Source organism: Macrotis lagotis, chromosome 1 (assembly GCF_037893015.1).
Source record: "Macrotis lagotis isolate mMagLag1 chromosome 1, bilby.v1.9.chrom.fasta, whole genome shotgun sequence".
NCBI lineage: Eukaryota > Metazoa > Chordata > Mammalia > Peramelemorphia > Peramelidae > Macrotis > Macrotis lagotis.
The window spans coordinates 86,526,280-86,546,066 of record NC_133658.1 but is presented as its reverse complement, the minus strand read 5'-3'; the positions used below and the strand labels follow the sequence as shown (position 1 = coordinate 86,546,066).

At 37.1% G+C, this 19,787-nt stretch overlaps 1 protein-coding gene across 1 annotated transcript in view; it reads right to left on the bottom strand.

The window, feature by feature from the left end:
• The window catches only part of CYP1B1 (cytochrome P450 family 1 subfamily B member 1), a 47,905-nt gene that overhangs the window by 23,323 nt on the left and 4,795 nt on the right, over positions 1–19,787 (bottom strand). The window contains exon 4 of the mRNA XM_074222131.1: positions 14,216–14,347. Coding sequence (XP_074078232.1) covers positions 14,216–14,347 — 132 coding nt within the window. The remainder of the gene's footprint in view (positions 1–14,215; positions 14,348–19,787) is intronic.

The window sequence follows — 19,787 nt, the reverse complement described above, 5'->3', positions numbered from 1 at the left end:
TAGAAAGATAGACAGCTAAATAGATAATAGACAGCTAGAGAGAGACAGAGAGAGACAGAGACTTATATATGTATGTTATCTTACCTAGTTTCTTGAGAATAGGGATTATTTCTCTCTCTCTCTCTCTCTCTCTCTCTTCAAAACTTCCCTGACACATAGTATGTGTTTAGTCAATTCTGGTTGATTGATTGATTCTTCTTCCCTGAAAATCTTCAAGAAAAAGATTGGATGAGAATTTGTTGAGTGAGCGGAAGGGTAGTGGAAATTTTTTTTTTTTTTGAGTATGAGTTGAATTAGAAAGCAGAGGTCTTTTCCAATTTTGAAATTCTGTCCTCCAAGGCATGGAAATGACAGCTGTAGAAAGAAAATGGTCAAGCCTTTTGGTCCAAGAGAAAACATTGGTGGTAAGGAGAACCACATGGTTAATTGTGGGAGTTCCTAAGCCTTAGTTTTTGAAGGATTAACAAGAGTTTCTGGATCAAGAATTCAATAGATTGTTTTGGAGTTGAAGGAATAGCAAGGGATAAGGTGGAAAAGCAAAACCTGGATTTTGTCCTTTAAAAGTACTAATGGGGGGGGGGGCTAGGTGGCATAGTGGATAGAGCACTGTCCCTGGAGTAAGGAGTACCAGAGTTCAAATCCAGCCTCAGAAACTTAATAATTACCTAGCTAGCTGTGTGACCTTGGACAAGCCACTTAACCCCATTGCCTTGCAAAAATCTAAAAAAAAAAAAGTACTGTGGGTTATTCAGATGGTGTATTGGGAAGGGGGCCATCTCTGTAGAGACTCCAGGTTTATTTACCTTCTGAATATGAGTTCAAACCTTAAAGGTAGTGTTATAAGTTTGAAGAATCACTGGGGTGAAAAGTGGGACTCAGTGGATGGGGAAAGAGGACCTTGATTTTTCCAAGCTTCTGTTTGTATTTTCTGCATTTTTTATGTGTAATGAAATAGAAGTTATTTTATATGATATACACTGTTATCTTGAGTGCTTGCACAGGAACTGAGAGCCCTACTACTTTCATCTGTGGAAACCTAGACATGCTACATTCTGCTGTTCCCAGTGAAAACTAGGTGGAAGCAACACTAATCAAAGAGATAGCATTTCAAGAAGTCTCCAAGATTGAAAAGTTCATGAAAGCCTATGTGACAGTGGATCTCATGGGTTATAACTCATATTCTCCTTCTCTTAAGTTCCATTTAAAAATCTTCATGGTTTTTTTATTCAGCTATATCCCATTTGAGTATTTCTATGTCTATAATCTCTTATGATATTATTCTATAATGTTCTTCCTCAGTTCTATTTTTGTTCAATTTAAGGATTGACAACATAATTAATATCACTGCACTAATAGTCTACCATCTTTATGTTTTGTAATTGTCTATGTAAGAGTTAACATTTTTAAATGTTAGGGGTACCTAGGTGGTACAGGGGACAAAACACTGGACCTGGTGTCAGGAAAACGTGAACTCAAATCCATCCTCAGACATTCAATAGCTGTGTGACCCCAGGGAAGTCATTAACTTCTCCCTGCCTCAGTTTCTCCATTTATAAAAGGGATACAATAACAATATTTGTTGTGAGAATAAAAAAAAGTTTCTATTTAGAAAGTACTTTGCAAACCTTAAAGTGCTTTTAAAAATGCCAGCAATTGTTAGGCAAAATTTCTCATGACTCCTCACAGGCCTATTATCTATTTGAAGGGTAATTCTTTAGGAAGGGTTAAACGCAGAAGAGATTATGAAGAAAGAATTGATAGGATTGAATGGAGGGGAATGAGAGAGAAAGGTGGTGACTCTGAGCCTAGAAGACTAGGATATTGTTGACAAAAATGGAGAATTTTAAGAGAAAGATGATTTGGGGGCGGATGAGTTAGGTACCCTGACTTTGAGGAACTAGCTGGACAGCCAGGTGGAATTATCTAACAGATCACTGAAAATTCAGGACTGGAGTAAGAGAGAAGTGACTAACAATACTTGTTGGCTCTGCTAACTAGATGAGAGAATGGACTGACTTTCCACTTCTTAGCACTTTTCAATGAATGCAAGGCTTCAAGGGACCCAGATGAGACAATCTTATCATGGGATCAGTTCATCCAGGCCTGGGCAGGGCTCATGAAATAACAGGGCTACAAAGAGAGAATGATTTAGAGAGACAAGGAAATGGTCCAAATCAAGCTGTCCTGACCATGCCCCTTGAGCTCTATGATGCTGTGAAGTCCCACATCTGGAAACTGATATTGTAAAGAAACTTTATTCCACCTAGGCCACATTACTTAGTTCTTGTGATTCATGGCAAAATGCTATTTTTTCTGAGTACTGTTAATCTAGAATAATTGTTATTAATTTTGTAATTAATAAGATAATTAACTTTGAGACTAGTCTACATAAAATATATTTTCCTTTCCTTTGAAAAATATAATGGAAGAATTTCACTTTCTGCAACCAAATGGCTTTATTGCACATTTATCATTTTTTAAGAAATTAAATCCTATTATAATGACACTGGATGAACCCATTTATAGGGATTATAGTGGGACTTTCTTAATCGTGTGATACTTGAAAAGAGCTCTGAGAGTGGAATGAGAGAATATGAGTTCAAAAACTCTCTCATCTTTACCTGTCTTGCTGATTTCCTTCCCAAGCCTCAGTTACTCATCTGTAACATGAATGAGTTAGACTTGATCATCTCTGAGCTCCTTCCTTGTTGGTAATTTATGATCATACATAAATAATTAGAGTAATTAGGTGTATATGGCTAGAGCACCAGGTCTCAGGTTAAGAATTCTAGGTTCAAATTCAGCCTCAGACATGTTCTAGTTGTTTGATCCTGGACAAGTCACTTAACCCTGTTAGTCTTAGTTCCTGATCTGTAAAATTTCCTGCAGAAGGAAATGGCAAAACCAGTCTAGTGTCTTTACCAAGAAAACCCAAATGATGTCACGAAGGGTTGGACACAACTGAACCACAATAAAAGTAACCTTTACCATTTTTCATTGATTAAAATCCAGATTTTCCAAGTTTTGCTTTGCTTCTAAAAAGGGCAAACCTCTATTCAATTTCTCTATCAGAAAACTTTGGGTCTCATTCAAAATCATAAAAAATAAGCACAGGATTAACCTGGAGAGAATCAAAGGAGATAATGTAATAAATAAGTTATGTGAACCTTCAAGCCTCCATAAATGTCAGCCATTATGTTAATAATGGACTGTTCACTGAGATAATGACTTCCCACAAACTATAGCCTCTGGGGAAAATTGACAGCATCAAAATTTCACAGCCCTGCCTGCCCATTCATTACTTCTAACCATAAAATTTAGTTTATATAAAGTAGAAGCTGGAGAACACTTCATCTTGCCTCCAGCAAAATTAAAAAAAAAATTAAAGGCAGATGTTTGGGAAGTCATGAGTTTTAGTTGAAATCACCTTCCTGCTAAATAAAAGAAAAAAAGATCTGAGTCACTTCATTTCTAAGACCCATGGACTCTAGGCTACAAGTTTCCCAATCTCTCTCAGATTTCCAGCTCCTCACCAGTATCATGGAATGGGAAGGAGAGAGTGGTGTACCAAATTTTTTCTTGCCCATGATCCAGAGTTGAAATTGCAGAGAGATTAGGTCATGTTTCAAAGACATGGCATAGGGAAAGGGGATAATTTTAAACACACACACACACAATTATATTATATATAGATCTATCAATCTAGATACATGTCTATATATTCATGCACACAGATATAGATGAATAGATGGATAGACAGATGATAGAATGGTTTGCCATTTCTTTCTCCAGCTCATTTTATAGATGACACTGTTGCAAACAGGGTTAAGTGACATACCCAGAGTCACACAGCTATTAAGTGAGACTGGATTTGAACTCAATTCTTCTTGACTCCAGGCCTGGCACTCTAACCATAAGCCACCAAGCTTTATGTATACATATATGGACATATATATTTATACTTTGAAAATGAGTTTTTACTCTAATGCATGTTACTTGATTAATTATAACAAATCCAAAATATCCACTTGTGGACAGTAAGATAGTCTGATATTAAAAAGTATTATAGTAAGTATTATATAATGTTGAAATGCATATATATATATATACATATATATATATATATATATATATATATATATATATATATATATATATATATATATGTTTTAATGCTCCAGAGGGGTGGCTAGGTGGCACTGGCCTTGGAGTCAAGAAGACAAGAATTTAAATCCAGTCTCAGACACTTGACTCTTACTAGTTATGTGGGCAAGTGACTTAATCCTGATTGCCTCACATCCAGAACCATCTCCAGTCACCCCTGATTCATATCTAGCAATTAGACTCAGATGGTTCTGGAGGAGAAAATGAGACTGTTGACTTACCACAGCCTCCCTCACTCAAATCCAATTCCTGTGCTTGTCATGGCATCACCTACTTGATGTCATGGTCTTCTTAGAAAATGAATGACAGACTTTTTGTGCTAGAAAAACCCACTCTTCATGGTTTATTTGTATTTATGTCTGTAATATGGAGACATATTATACATAGACATATGTTTATATATATATATACATATATACACACATACTTCTAATACTAGAAAAAGCTACTTTCTACAAATAGATATTTGTATTTATTTTGTGATTAATCAAATCACATGCATTATAGTAAGAGTTCATTTTTCAAAATATAAAGAATTATATAATTCATAGGAAAGAGGGAAGAGTGCTGGTAACCAATTAGTAAGCAATTTATCAAGCACCTACTACGAAATTGTTTAAGCACCTACTACATAACAGACACTAGATTGAGGGCTAACAATACTAAGAAAGGGAAAGGACATTCCCTTCCCTCAAGAAACTCATAATATGATTGAGGAAACAAGCAAACAAAAATGTACAAATTACATATAAGTTGAGTAGGAAATTATTAAAGGAGGGAAGGCACCAGAATTAAGAGAAGATAGACATCCTATAGGTAGAGGATGGGATTTTAGTTGGGATTTGAAAGAGGCCAGGAAAGCCAGGAGGCTGGAGATAAGAAGGGACAGTTTTCCAGGCATGAGAGGAAAGGTCTGGAGGGTCTTGTTCATGCATAACCAGAAACCAGACTCACTGAATTGAAGAGTGCATAATGAAGGGGCAGCTAAGTGGTACAGTGGATAGAGCATCAACCTTGGAGTCAGGGAGACCTGAGTTCAAATCTGACCTCAGACACTTAATAATTGCCTAGCTGTGTGACCTTGGGCAACTCACTTAACTCCATTGCATAAATGAATAAATGAATGAATAACTAACTAACTAACTAAATAAATAAATAAATAAATGCATGGTGAAGGAAAGGGTATAAGAAGACTGGAAAGTTAGCAAGTGACACTGTTATGAAAGGTTCCTACATAGGAAGATTGCAATAACTGAGCACTCTAAGACATTGCACAAGCACCATTTTTTGTCACAGAAAGAGTTGTCCAAAAATGGAATGTGCTGTCTTTTACCAGTGAGTTCATCATGGATTTCCCCATCTTGGGAGTCTTCACCATGTTATGCTTTGGATTTCTTTAGTTTATGGGTTGGACTAGATGAACACTGAAGTCCCAGTCAACTTTTATAAGCCTAAAACTAAGGGAAACCTGAAATTCTGGGTAGTATTCTATCCTGTATACAATGTCTATGAAGTGGAGTTCTGGAAGGAAGAAAAAGAGAAGTGGAAGAAAACTTATACCAGAATACAACCGTTCTGGGAAATCTGCTTTTGGGGGAGGCATCTTTCCTTATGTGTCTGTGTTATCAAGTTTTACACATCTCTAGGTAGGTCTCATTCATTGCACTGTGTTGCAAGATACTTGAGGCTTGAGGTATATAGACTATTCCAAAGGGTTGGGCAATGATGACTCTATCACAAGGCTAACAACAGCTTTATCTTTGGCAATATCTTTTGAGTTCTTCCCTATTCTCTTAGGCATGTTTGTATTAGAGGTCAAAGGAGCACAGGACAACATAATTTCTGGGCAATTTACTTACCTTACTTGGACTTCAGTTTTCCAGTCTATAAAATGAGGGGATTGACATATGATCTTCTAAGGTCTCTTCCAAGTGCCAACAATCTATAACTTTGCAGTTAGTATTTTTAGGAACTTGATATATTTACAAATGTGAACAAGGCAAGGAAGTTGTCATCACACATATCTATCATAGATTTATACCCAAATTGAGCATATTATTATGAGGAAATGCTGAAAAATTGAGCAAATATTATGAAGAAAATTAGCTTTTGAGGTTTGTTCTCAAAACTTTAACTTAAAAATTTCATAACAAGATAAGTTTATTTTTAGAAAAGACACAAGCTTATGCTTATGTTCTATAAAATAGGCATAAAAATGTAGATTCAGGAATATGCTCTGACAACTTAATGACAGTTTAAATTATTAGGCAATTAAGTGCTCCAAAAGCTCCATCTTGCCATCTTCCATCCAACAAGAAAGCTGTTTTCTCATTTAACTATAATTATGAATGATTCACTTTCTCATTTAGAAGCAAATTCTCAAAGCATGCAAGTATACCACATACTTTAAAGAGAACAAATGGAAATGAGAAATTGTGGCTTGTGTTTTCTATATTTTATTAGTTTTGTCCTATTTTGATTTCTCCTGGTTGTTTGCTATTGAGTGATGAAAATCTTAGATCACCAATCCAAAGTAAATGTTTTCATTACAATTGAACGGATGTTGGAGAGATATAATTGCTCATGTTTGGGCATGCTAATATATTCTCTTCAATTCCAGAAAAAAGGAAAAATGTCATTTAAAAAAAAAAGACTATAAGCTGGTATGTTTGATATCGATCCTCACTAAAACTCTAGAATAGATTATTAAAGCTGAAAATATTTAAAGGGAAACATTGATTAATAAAACCAGTACAGGTTCCATAGGAACAAAACACATATGACTAACTTCATTTACTTTTTGCCATAGAATGATTGATTATGTTGGTATATCAGAGAAACGCTACAATGTAGCCTGGATTAAGAACTGGCTGAATGGTGGCACTTTGATGTTCTTCTGAAAGCAGATATCTAGGAGAGTACCATAGGATTCTTTTCTTAACCTGTTCTAATAAATATTTTTATGAATGACTTGGATGAAGATTAGCATAATGATTAAATTAGAGCCTGGCATGTAGATGAAAGAATGAAAGAACTGGGATCCAAAATGACCCTAGACCAGTTGAAGAAATGGACTAAAATGAATGTGATCAGTTAATTAGTATTCATTTAGCAATTACTATTTACTGGGTTAAGCTCTGGGAATATAAAAACAAAAGTGAATACAGTACTTGACCTTAAGAAGTATATAATCCATTGAAGGAAACAATATGTTTATATAAAGGTATGGAAAAGATATACAAATCAAACACTAAGCAGCCTCAGAGAAGATAGCATTAACAACTGGAGGGCCAGGAAACATCTTATACAGAAGGTAATACCTGAACTGAGACTTGTTGAAAATCAAAATATTGGCAGTTAGTCCTGACTTAGATCACTCTAGTGGTTCAGGTCTGGGACTGAAAAGAAACAAAATACTCATAGACTCTTTAATTGTTAAGAAAAGTTTGTTTATTTAACTATATAATGAAAAGGCTAATAGTAAGTGCTTAAATAATATTTCTTGAATGAATGAATGAAAGGGTACAATATTCACTCTGTCATTCATTTGGTACTGCTTTCTTGTTTCTGCATTTGCCATTGTGGCGTGCCAATGTCAATTCTAACAGGAACTTTTTACTTTCTGAATTCTGTTTTTGTGTGATTATGCCACCAGAAAGCTATGTAATGGGCCAATAAAGTCCAAGGGATGGTTTCAATTACTTTGAAGAAAAAAAATAGCCTAGCCTTTAAGGAAAAAAAAAACGGTCTAGCCTATATAGTAGGGATCCCTGTTGATATTGTGCCTTCCTCACATGGATTCCAGCAGATAGATGTGTTCTAGGAAAGCATTCTAGGAATTGTAAAGGCATAGAGAAGGGAGATGAAGCATGCCATGTGAGGAACAGTAAATAGATCAATATATCTGTACTACTGAGAATGAGCAGGGGAGGAATGTAGACCAGATGTAGAGTAAAAGTAGACTAGAAAGGTAAGCATAGACAAATTTGTGAAAAACTAAATGTTAAATAGAGAAGGTTATATTTGATCCTACCATGATAGGGAACTTGTTTTTTGTTCTTTTTGTTCAATCATTCATTGATTCTTTATTACCCTATGGACCAGGCCCTTCTATCTTCCTCTATCTCCCAAAGTCTGTCTAAGCTCATATTCATTGCTTCCATGACACTATCTATCCAACTCATTCTCTGTTGTCCCCTTCTCCTTTTGCCTTCACTTTTTCCCAACATCAGGATCTTTTCCAATGAGTAGAGTCTTCTCATTATGTGGTCAAAATATCTTAACTTCAATAATTGTATTTCCAATGAGTAGTTTGAAGTGATTTCTTTAAGTATCGAAGGATTTGATCTCCTTGCTGTCCAAAAGCCTTCTCCAGAACCAGAATTAGAAATTGTTGATTCTGTGGCACTAATTTTTCTCATAGTACATCTCTCTCAGTCATACCTTGCTATAGGAAAAATCATAGCTTTGACTATATGGACTTTTGTCAGCAAGGTGAGACTAAAGGTCTGCTTTTTAGTATGCTGTACAGATTTACCATAGCTTTTATTCCAAGGAGCAAGTGCCTTTTAATTTCTTGACTGTAGTCACTGACTGCAGTGACTTTTAGCCTAAGAGGATCAAAGCTGACACTGTTTCCATTTCTTCTACCCCTATTTGCCAGGAAATGAAGAGTCCAGTTGCCAGGATCTTAGTTGTTTCTTTTTTATATTAAACTTCAAGTCAGCTTTTATGTTCTTTTATTTTCCCTATGAAGAGACTTAATTCTGCTTCATTTTCTGCCATCAGGGTGGTATAATCTGCATTACTGAAATTATTGATATTTCTCCTGGTAACCTTAGAGCAGTTTTGGATTCATCCAGTGTTGAATTTCACATGATGTACCCTGAATGTAAATTAAATAAATAAGGTGACAATATACAACCTTGACAAGCTCCTTTTTCCAGTCTTTAATCAATTGTTCCTTGTTTGGTTCTAACTGTTGCTTGTTGACCCAGATACTTGTGTCCTCAGGAGGTAAGTAAGTTGATCTGGGACAGGATTCCCATCTCTTTGGTGACTTGCCAAATTTTGTTGTGAGCCACACAATAAAAGACTTTAATGTAGTCAATAAAGGAGAAGTAGATGTTTTTCTGGAATTCCCTTACTTTTTTCCACAATTCAATGAATTTTGGCAATTTGGTCATTCAAAATTTTTTCTCTTCAAAAAACAGTCTATACTTCTGGTAATTCTCAGTTCTCAAACTGCTGAAGCCTAACTTGCAGAATCTCAAGCATAACCTAGATGGCATGTGAAATGAATGCAATTATTCAGTAATTTAAAAATTCCTTGGCATTGCACTTCTTTGGGACTGAGATGTAAACTCAGCTTTTCCAATCTAGTGGTAAATGTTGAGATTTCCAAATTTGCTGGCATTTTAAGTGCATTTTGACAGTATCATCTTCTAGGATTTTAAATAACTTGGCTGGAATTCTTCTACCTCCACTATGCTTATATCTTATGCTTCCTAAAGCCCACTTTTAAAAAAATTCTTTAGAATGTATGGCTCTAGATCAGTTATCATACCAGTGATTGTTAAGATCTTTCTGTTTATTCTGTCACCTCTTCTTAATTTCTTCTACTTTTGTTAAGCCACTACCATTTTTGCATGAAACTTTCCCTTGATATCTTGAATTTTCTTGAAGAGATCTGTTTTTTCCACTCTATTCTTTTCTTTTATTTCTTTATATTGTTCATTTAAGAAAACCTCTCCCTGTTTTTTTCTGTATTTTACATTCAGTTCACTATATCTTTCCATTCCTTTTTTTCCTTTCTTTCCTCAATGATTTGTAAAGCCTCATTAGACAATCATTTTATTTTCTTGCTCTTTTTTTTCCTTTGGGATGTCCTTGTTACTGCCTCCTGCACACTATTGTAAACCTCCATAATTCATCAGGCACTCTATTTAACAGATAAAAAATCTGAACTCTATTCATCATTTTCACTTCATATATTTAGGTGATAGGTTTTCCCTACTTTCTTCAATTTATTTTGAATTTTGAAATAAGAAGGTCATGAGCTGACCTTCCATCAGTTCCAGGTCTTACTTTAACAGATGGTATGGAACTTCTCCAGTTTTGTATACTATGAAGTATACACTCAATCTGATTTTTATATTAACTATCAGATGGCCATATATAAAGTTGCCTTTTGAGTTGTTGAAAAAGAAAGTTTGTTATGATCAGTGAGTTAACTGGACAAAACTCTATTGGTCTCTGCCTCCTTTTGTACTCCAAGGCCAAATTTACCCATTACTCCAATTCTCTTTTGATTTCCTATTTAAGCATTACAATCCCATATGATAAATGAGATATCTCTTTTTAATGTTATTAATGTCATAAGTCTTCATAGAACTTAAGAGAACTGTGATCTCTTCGGTATCAGTGGTTGGAGATAAAGATTATATTACTGTGATGTTGAGTGATTTGCTTGGGATTCAAACAGATATTGTGTCATTTTGAGATTACATTTCAGTAACTGCTTCTTTCATTTTTGTTGACTATGAGGACTACTCCATTTTTTCTAAGGGAATTAAATTCACCCAATTCCCTTCCATTTAATCTCACTGATATCCAAGATGTCATTATTTAATCTTTACTTCTCCTATATGAATATATCCAGTTTACTTTGGTTCATAGGTCTTATATTTCATGTTCCTATGAAATTTTGATCTTTACAGAATTGAAATTTTGTTTTTGTCACCAAAAATTATCTACAGCTAGACTCCCTTTGGCTTTGATCCAGTCACTTCATTCTTCCTGGAGCTACTTATAACTGTCCTCTGCTATTCCACAATAATGTGTTGAACACCTTCAGACCTGAGAAACTCATCTTCCAATGTCAAATTTTTTTTTTTATCATTTTCATATTGTTCATGAAGTTTTCTTGGCAAAGATACTGGACAGGTTTGAAATTTCCTTCTCTAATGGACCACCATTTTTCAGAACCCTCCACTACAATGTTTATCTTGGATAACCCTGTACAACACAGTTCATAATTTTATTGAGCTACACAAGTCCCTCCTCCAGAGGACTCATTAAGAGGAGTGTTGGGTCTACCTGGTTAGATCTGAACTTTGGGAAAATCACTGGCTATGTGGAGGATAAGGGAGTCAAGAGGATTTTTAAAGCAAGAATAATTAAAAAGCCATAGAAATCATATAGGTAAGAGGTGATGAGGGACCATACTAAGGCGATGACAAGGTGTCATTGGAGAGAAGAATACATATCTGAGATATATAGAGATAGAAATGAAATGACAAATTTTAGTAACATGGTATATGTGGAGTGAGTGAAAGTAAGGATTCAAGAATGATACTAAGGGAATGAATCTGGGATAGCAGAAGAATGATGATGATCCTCAATAGTAATAGGTGCCTCTCTCCACTCATTCCCCAAAAGACATTAAACATCATGACACAGATACAACTGAACTCTCCCCACACTTTCCCCTGTCTCCCCCTTCTTTTTTCTTTTTTCCCCCAAGGAAATAATGATTTAATAGAATGATTGGCATATTTACCTTAAGTCAGGTCAACTAATGACTCAGTAATTAGTGACAAAGAAGGAATTTACAGAGTTTATTTATATAAGAGAAAAGAGGAATAAAAACATATCATCATTCTTTTTTTTTTTTTTTGCAAGGCAATGGGGTTAAGTGGCTTGCTCAAGGCCACACAGCTAGGTAATTATTAAGTGTCTGAGGCCAGATTTGAACTCAGGTTCTCCTGACTCCAGGGCCGGTGCACTATCCACTGCACCACCTAGCCACCCCCATATAATCATTCTTAAAAAAACTTGTTTTGAACATAATTCAATTAGACTAGGTAGGTCATCAGACTAGTTTGCTTCTCCCAGGTTTTCTTTATTTTTCTCTCTTTTGGGGAGGTATATATTTTATATTATTACAATACTCTTGTTGTGAGAGTAAACATACCCCCCAAAAGATAAGAAACCTCAAGAATAGTGAAAGAGAGGGAAAAAATGTACTTCAGTCTGTGTTCAGATTCCAATGGCTCTGTCTCTGGGATGAGTTGCTTTCTTTATCATAAGTCCACCAAAGAAATTGCTTCAATATTTTCCTCAGTTGCTATTACTAGCTGTATATCCCTCCACTCTATTCCTTCCCACTCTCATTTATTCTATTCTCTCTCCTTTCACCCTGTCCCTGTTCAAAAATGTGTTGTATCTGAGTACCTTCTACCATGATCTTCTCTCTCTTCTATAACCTATTCCCCCCTTCCATTCCCCCCTTCCCCCCTCTTCCCCCTTATCCCATCCCTTTCTTCTCATTTTTCTTTCTAGGGTAAGATAGATTTCTATACCCTGTTACATGTGTATGTTATTTATTCTCTGAGCCATTTTTGATGAGAATGAAGGCTCACTCATTCTTTCTTGCCTTCCCCCATTCCACTCCATTGAAAAAATTTTTTATTGATTCTTATGTGAAATATTTTAGCCCCTTCTTCCCCTCCTTTCTCTTTCTCCCAGTACTTTCCTTTATCATCCATTGACTCTTTTTACTATATTATACCGTTATATTCAGCTCCTTTCTGTGCCTTGTCTTTATATGCTCCTTTTAACTGCTCTTATAAATGAGAAAGTTCATATGAATTATCAGTATCTTCTTCTTCCCATGAGAACTACAAGCAATTCAACATCATTATGTTCCTCTTAGTTAATCCTTCTCATCTGCCCTCTCTATGGTTCATCTGAGTCCTGTACTTGGAGATCAAACTTTCTGTTCATCTTTGGTTATTTCAATAGGAAAGTTTGAAAGTCCCCTGTTTCATTGAAAGTCCATCTTTTCCCCTGAAAGAGGATGTTCAGTTTTGCTGGGTAGTTGATTCTCAGTTGTAAACCAAGCTCTTTTCCATTCCAGAATGTCATATTCCAAGCCCTATGAGCCCTTAATGTAGACACTGCCAGATCCTGTGTAATTCTGATTGTAGTGCCATGGTAGTTGAATTGTTTGTTTCTACCAGCTTTTAGTATTTTCTCTTTGACTTGGGAGTTTTAGAATTTGGCTATAATATTCCTGGAAGTTTTTCTTTTGAGATTTCTTTCAGGAGGTGATCCATGAATTCCCTCAATTTCTATTTTACCCTTTGCTTCTAGGATCTCAGGGCAATTTTGCTGTATTATTTCTTGAAAAATGAAGTCTAGGCTCTTTTCCTGGTCATGACTTGCAGGTAGCCCAATAATTTTTAAATTATCTCTACTTGATGTATTTTTCGATATTGGAGGTTTTTCCCAATGAGATATTTCACATTTTCTTCTGATTTTTGTTTTTTTTAATAGTTTTATTTCTTCCTGATTTACCTCAAAGTTATCATCTTCCTTTAGTTCCATTCTGCATTTTGAACAAGTAATTTCTACATAGAGTTTTTTAAATCTTTTCCAGCAGGCCAATTCTGCTTTTTAAGGCATTCTTTTCCTCATTTGCCTTTTGTGTTGCTTTTTCCATTTGGCCTAAACTGGTTTTTATCATATTATTTTCTTCATTATTTTTTTGTATGTCTTTCACCAAGCTGCTGATTTAGTTTTCATGATTTATCTGCATCATCCCAATTTTTCCTCTATCTCCCTTAATTGCTTTTCAAAATCTTTTTTGAGCTCATCCATAGCCTGAGCCCATTTTCTATTTCTCTTGGAGGTTTAGGGTAGGGAAGCTTTGATTTTTGTCATCTTCTGAATCTTCCATGGGACCAAAGTGATTTTTCTATGGTTAGAGTCTTCTTTTGCTTTTGTTTGCTCATCTCCTCAGTCTATAACTGATTTTACACTTCCAAGGCTTTGGGATTTTGTTTTGGGGGAAGTCCACAGGGAATAATTCCTCCAAGGTCTTATAAGAGGCTCTGACTTCTCTCTTGCCTATGCTTTGGGATGTGGATGACCACAGGCTCTCCCCTCTACCCTGTAGCTGTGAAGAGGGTCCCTGCTCAACTATACTAGTATGGGAGTCCAAACTGTGACTTGGATCTGAGTCTTGCCCCAGGGAGAACATAGATACCTCTGCAGTCTCCCCGACTTCCTTACCATCTTGTGGGCTGCTCTCTGGAGGTGCAGGCTGGCTTCCTTGATTCCCTCTGCAGGTTCTCACTATAGGGCTGCTCTGAGGCCGGCGCTCAGCTCCACACTCACTCTGGTGTGGCAGAGTTCTCTCACCATCCATTCAAGCTGTTCTGGGGCAGGAGGTCTGGAAACTGCACCCTCTGCCATGGCCCCAGGTGACCCCAAGGATCTAGATACCTGGCCTGCTGCACTGCTGAGTGCAGAGGTTTTTCCCAATCCCTGGTCCTGGTGAAACAGACCTTTCCTATAGAACTTGTAAGTTGACTTAGACTGGAAAATTGTCTCACTGAATCTTTCTGTGGGTTCTGCCCCCCTCTAAATTTTGTCTAGAGTCATAGTTTGATGGTTTTTGGAGTTTTGGGGGGAATAAGTTTCTGGAAATTCCTGCCTTCACATAGCCATCTTGGCCTCACCCCCATGTTTCCCGCTTCTAAAAGAATACCACCTTTCTCATCCAGTAAACTAATAGGAAAGAGTAGATGTGGGGTAAGATAATTAATCCTGACAAAATGTCAATTAAACATCCAACTGTGATGTCTAATTGGCAGTTTGTGATAGGCTTGAGTTCATGCATGTGAGGTAGGGGAAATTATTATTCCCATGTTATAGTTAAGGAAACTGAAGCAAATTAAGGTTAAAGACTTGCCCATAGTCACATGGCCAATAAGTGCCTATGAGTTAAGAATTCATTAACTGGTGTGGAGAAATTTTCAGTTGTATGATGAAAATCAGTAGGGATAAGTATGAAACATTTGCACTTTAAAAAATCAAATGGATAAGTCTAGAATAGGGGACGACAAGACATGGGGGGAAAAGTATGGATATTTTTGATCTGTTTATCAAAGTGAGACAAGGAGGTGACATAGTATCCACAAATCTAATGACGTCCTAGTTTGGAGAGGTAGAGTGTCCAGAATGAGGGGATAGAATCATAGCCAGCAACTTGGGTTCAGTTGTGAAAATTCCACTTTGGAATTACATTGACAAACTGGAGCACATCCAAGGGAAGATGATGACTATGGTGTCCTTTTTGAATAAAAGCATACTTATCTCTAGTGTGATTGATATGTGCAAGGTATTGTGTTAGACATTAATGAATGTTGGTGCTGGGCTTTTTTTTGCTTCAGTTTCAGTGTTTCTTTTGTGTGGAGTAAATAAATGCTTATCCTATCTTTTTCATTCTCTACTTTGGGGAGACTTAGATATGAGTCAATCGCTTAAACATGAAGCTAGGGCTTGAGACAAAAGTAATCTAAAGGTAAGAAAAGGGAATTCATTAGAGATTGGACAGGATTCTGCTGAACTAAAACTGGGCTGGACCAGAAGCCACCTGGAGGCTCAGCTCTCCCCATTCAGCAGTTGTTCATAATGTTAAATTAGCTTGATATAAGTTAAAACTTCAAAACATAATAGAACTATGGCTAAAGGGAGTGAATGGGCTGCTTCAAAAGGTAGTGACCTCCCAATCATCAGAGGCATTCAACCCTAATATATGGATATTCATATGGATATATGAATATACAAATATCTATAATACATCCATTTCTATAAATACTTGTAGAATGCACATATATGTACATGTGGACAAGTACAAGTCAGTGAGTTTATGTGTACAGACCTGTGTATATTATACATATGAGTATAAATACAAATGTGTGTAGATGGGTTCACATCTTAAAGAAAGGATGAATTGCATGAGTCCCTTCCAACTCTGAAATTCTAGGCTTCTAAGTCTACAATGGGAAACTGTGAAGAGAGAGAGAGAGAGAGAGAGAGAGAGAGAGAGAGAGAGCGAGCAGAGAGGTTTCAAGAAGACAGTACAGTGATTCACCCAAAAGATCCAGGGTCCCAAAAGATCTTGACCAAGCACTGGCCCTGGAGTCAGGATAACCTGAGTTCAAATCCAGTCTCAGACACTTAGTAATTTCTTAGTTATGTGATCTTGGGCAAGTCATTTAATCCATTGCTTTAAATAAATATTTTTTAAAAAAAGATCTTGACCAGCTCTAACATTGGGCCACAGATGTTGAGTGTGGGATGAGAATGCAATCTGGAGTCACAGGTATTGGTGACAGGTGATGGACTTGGGTCCTGGCAGTCATCCACTCCCTAACTCTGTTTCCACTTGTATGACCCTGAGCAAGTTACTTAGTCCCTGGGCTTCTTTCTCTCCCTCTGCCTTATTCAATGGGGTAAGAGTGAACTATGTTCAGATTGAAATTCATGCTTCTGTGGTTTAAAAGCAAAGCCTAGGAAACAGAAGTATCTAGGCTTACCACCACACACACACACACACACACACACACACACACACACATACTTTCATACTCACATATAGAGTGTTGTACACACACACACACACACACACACAGAGTTATTTACATATGCATGTAGACCAGACATGTCCAACCTGTCATCCATGGGTCACATGAGGCTCTGAAAGCCCACCCATGTGGCATAATTACATTTTATTATTATACTTTCTGGTAATATGGATTATATTGCAGTCATATATAAATATTCAAGTCTATAATGGGATTCTTTTTTTTCAGTTTTTGCAAGGCAGTGGGGTTAAGTGACTTGCCCAAGGCCACACAGCTAGGTAATTATTAAGTGTCTGAAGCTGGGATTTGAACTCAGGTACTCCTGACTCCAGGGTCAGTACCTGGTACTCTATCCACTGCAGCACCTAGCTGCCTCCCTATAAAGTGATTCTTGACAAGTTGTTGAGTTAGGAGCCCTGGGAAATCTTAAAGGTTGGAGACCCATGAATAAACTCCACAATACACATATATACATACTTACACACTCACATACCCACTCATACAACATACACATGCCCATGTAATCCTACATATGATCACATGCATTCACATAATATATGCATACCCATTTAAACAATATACAATCATACATAATACACCTGTGCACTCATAATATACTCATTCAACATGCATTAACTTACATACATCTTAGATAACACACACAAATGCACACAACACGCTCAGACACAACTCACCATGGCACTCATGTACATCACACAAGAGGATCACTGACATATACATATCTATTCAGACATATTTATAGTACACACATTGATACACATATACTTACATCACATTCACTTATACAACACACTTACATACATTCACAATACACATACAGTGCCCTTATATACATTCATAATATGCACACATTTATACACACAATACACACAGTAACTTGCATTCACAATACACATAATTTACACAATATAATTATATACATTCACAGTATACTCATTGATAAAACACACAGATACACATATATTCACAGCACACACACAACACACATTTACAATATGTGTACACACATAATATACCCACAATGCACTTACACATTCACAAGATACTCATTGACAATACACAGCCTTATACAATGCACTTATATACATCCACAGTTCACTTACTCATAATAGACACACTCACAACATACACACTTACACATATCCACACTACACTCATTCATAATACACACATATCCACATAACCACACTTATACAACTTAAAGATATTCATAATACATACACAGAACACACTTGCCCACATTCACAGTAAACTCACAAAACACACACATTTATACAATGTATTTACACACACTTACACTCACACATATACCTATACACTTGAATGGTAGGAGTTGGGTTTTGTAAGGGAACTTCACAATGATCTGCTTCAATTTTCATTTTGCAAATGAGGCACCTGATTCCCAGGGACATTAAAAAACTCCCCACACAGCTATCTCATAGCAAGCAATCAATAAACCTTAATCAAGGCCCACAATTGGCCATGCCCAGTGGCTGAGGGCACAAAGGCAAGCCTACCAATCCTCCAGGGAGTGGACACCACAGAAAATATCTAAAATTCCAGTTTCTTCCCGGCCATTTGGTGGGGGGGAGGCAGTGGGGAGCCAGGAAGTGGAGGGGCCCAAGGCTTCTGTTCCGTTTTAACCGCCCTTTCAAGTCGCTGGAAAACTGAAACTTCAGCGATTGCTGTTATCATATTACAAGCCAATGCTTGACTGAAATGTGCTTCTAATTAGCCATTTCTTGCCTGGGTAGAACAAATCACTTAGGTTTATATGTTGATGAAAAATGAAACAGTCTGCATACTTGGAAAGCTTAGGAGGAATTCAATTCTCTGCAGTCCCCGTAAAGCTACCCCCCCACCCCCCACCACCTCTCCATAGCCTGCAGGAGGCACATGGAAGCATTGCGTGCAAACCTTACCATCACCCCAGGCTTAACATTAACTTGGGGCTCTCGGGTCATTGGGAAATAACAGGTATATCTGGTTGTTCCTACAGGTCTGTCTGCATGCAAATGAAAGCTCAGGTAAAACAGAGATAAATTAGGGCCTCCAGGAAGACAGGGCAGTGGGGGTAGGGATGGAGCACAAAGGAATGGTCACAGACCATCTCTAACTTTCTGGAAAGAGAGAATTCTACCTGCTCTTAAGTGACTGACAGGATATCTTGATAAGAGAGTCACACCTCAGAGAAATGTGGATGAGGGAGAGGAGGGATATGGATCTTATTTATGCACCCAGACAATCTCTTTGGGTGGGAGCCTTCTGAGGCAACACCTTCAGCCACCCCAACTGTTACCAGGTCACAGTTGCAGATGTCCCTTTCCAGGGGGAATCAGCACCAAGACATAGATAAGAGTCCTGTAACAAAGTATATGCTTAGCCCTTTAAAGTTTAGGATAGATGATAGGATAGCATGCTCCTATCAAAACTAATCATCTTACCCCAAAACTACTCTTCCCTATTGCTTTATTGGATGAGGGAGATAGTATCCTGATAGAAGGGAGAGAAAAGGGATAGTATAGGGAGAAATCAGCTGTATCTGTGTCTGTCATGATCTCTAGTGTATAATGGATAATGGAGAAGGAGTGGAGGGGGAACCTCATGAGACAGGGAGTATATTATCATGGACTCATTTTACAGGTGAGAAAACTAATGGAGAGAGAGAGAGAGAGAGAGAGAGAGAGAGAGAGAGAGAGAGAGAGAATAAGTGATGTGCCTGTGATATAGTGAGTGAGTGATTGGCAGAGCTGTGAGCTAGGTCTTCTGACTCTGAAGGTGACATATGATCATTAGATTCTTTAAATGCTGTTTTTTTTTTTAAATAGAGGGTAGCTAGCAAAGTTGGGAGAGAGATAGAAGAGAAGGCTCATGGAGGTTATTTAAGATCTGGACAATCTTGAGATTTCTTCTAATCCACCATGCTTTCCTCCTGAGGTCAACTGTGTGATAATGCATCTTCTGCAGCATGAAGTTCAATGCTAAGTTGGGGTAATAGTATAGTTGCTCTAATCATGGACTCATGTCTGTTGCACTCCCTTCACTGTATAGATGAACAAACAGATTCAGGAACCTATACCTAGTGTCAGAGAGGTGAAATTTGGACTTTAGTTCTTAAGGCTCCAGAACTCTCCATTGGGTTATGCTCTCCAAGGACATCTTTCC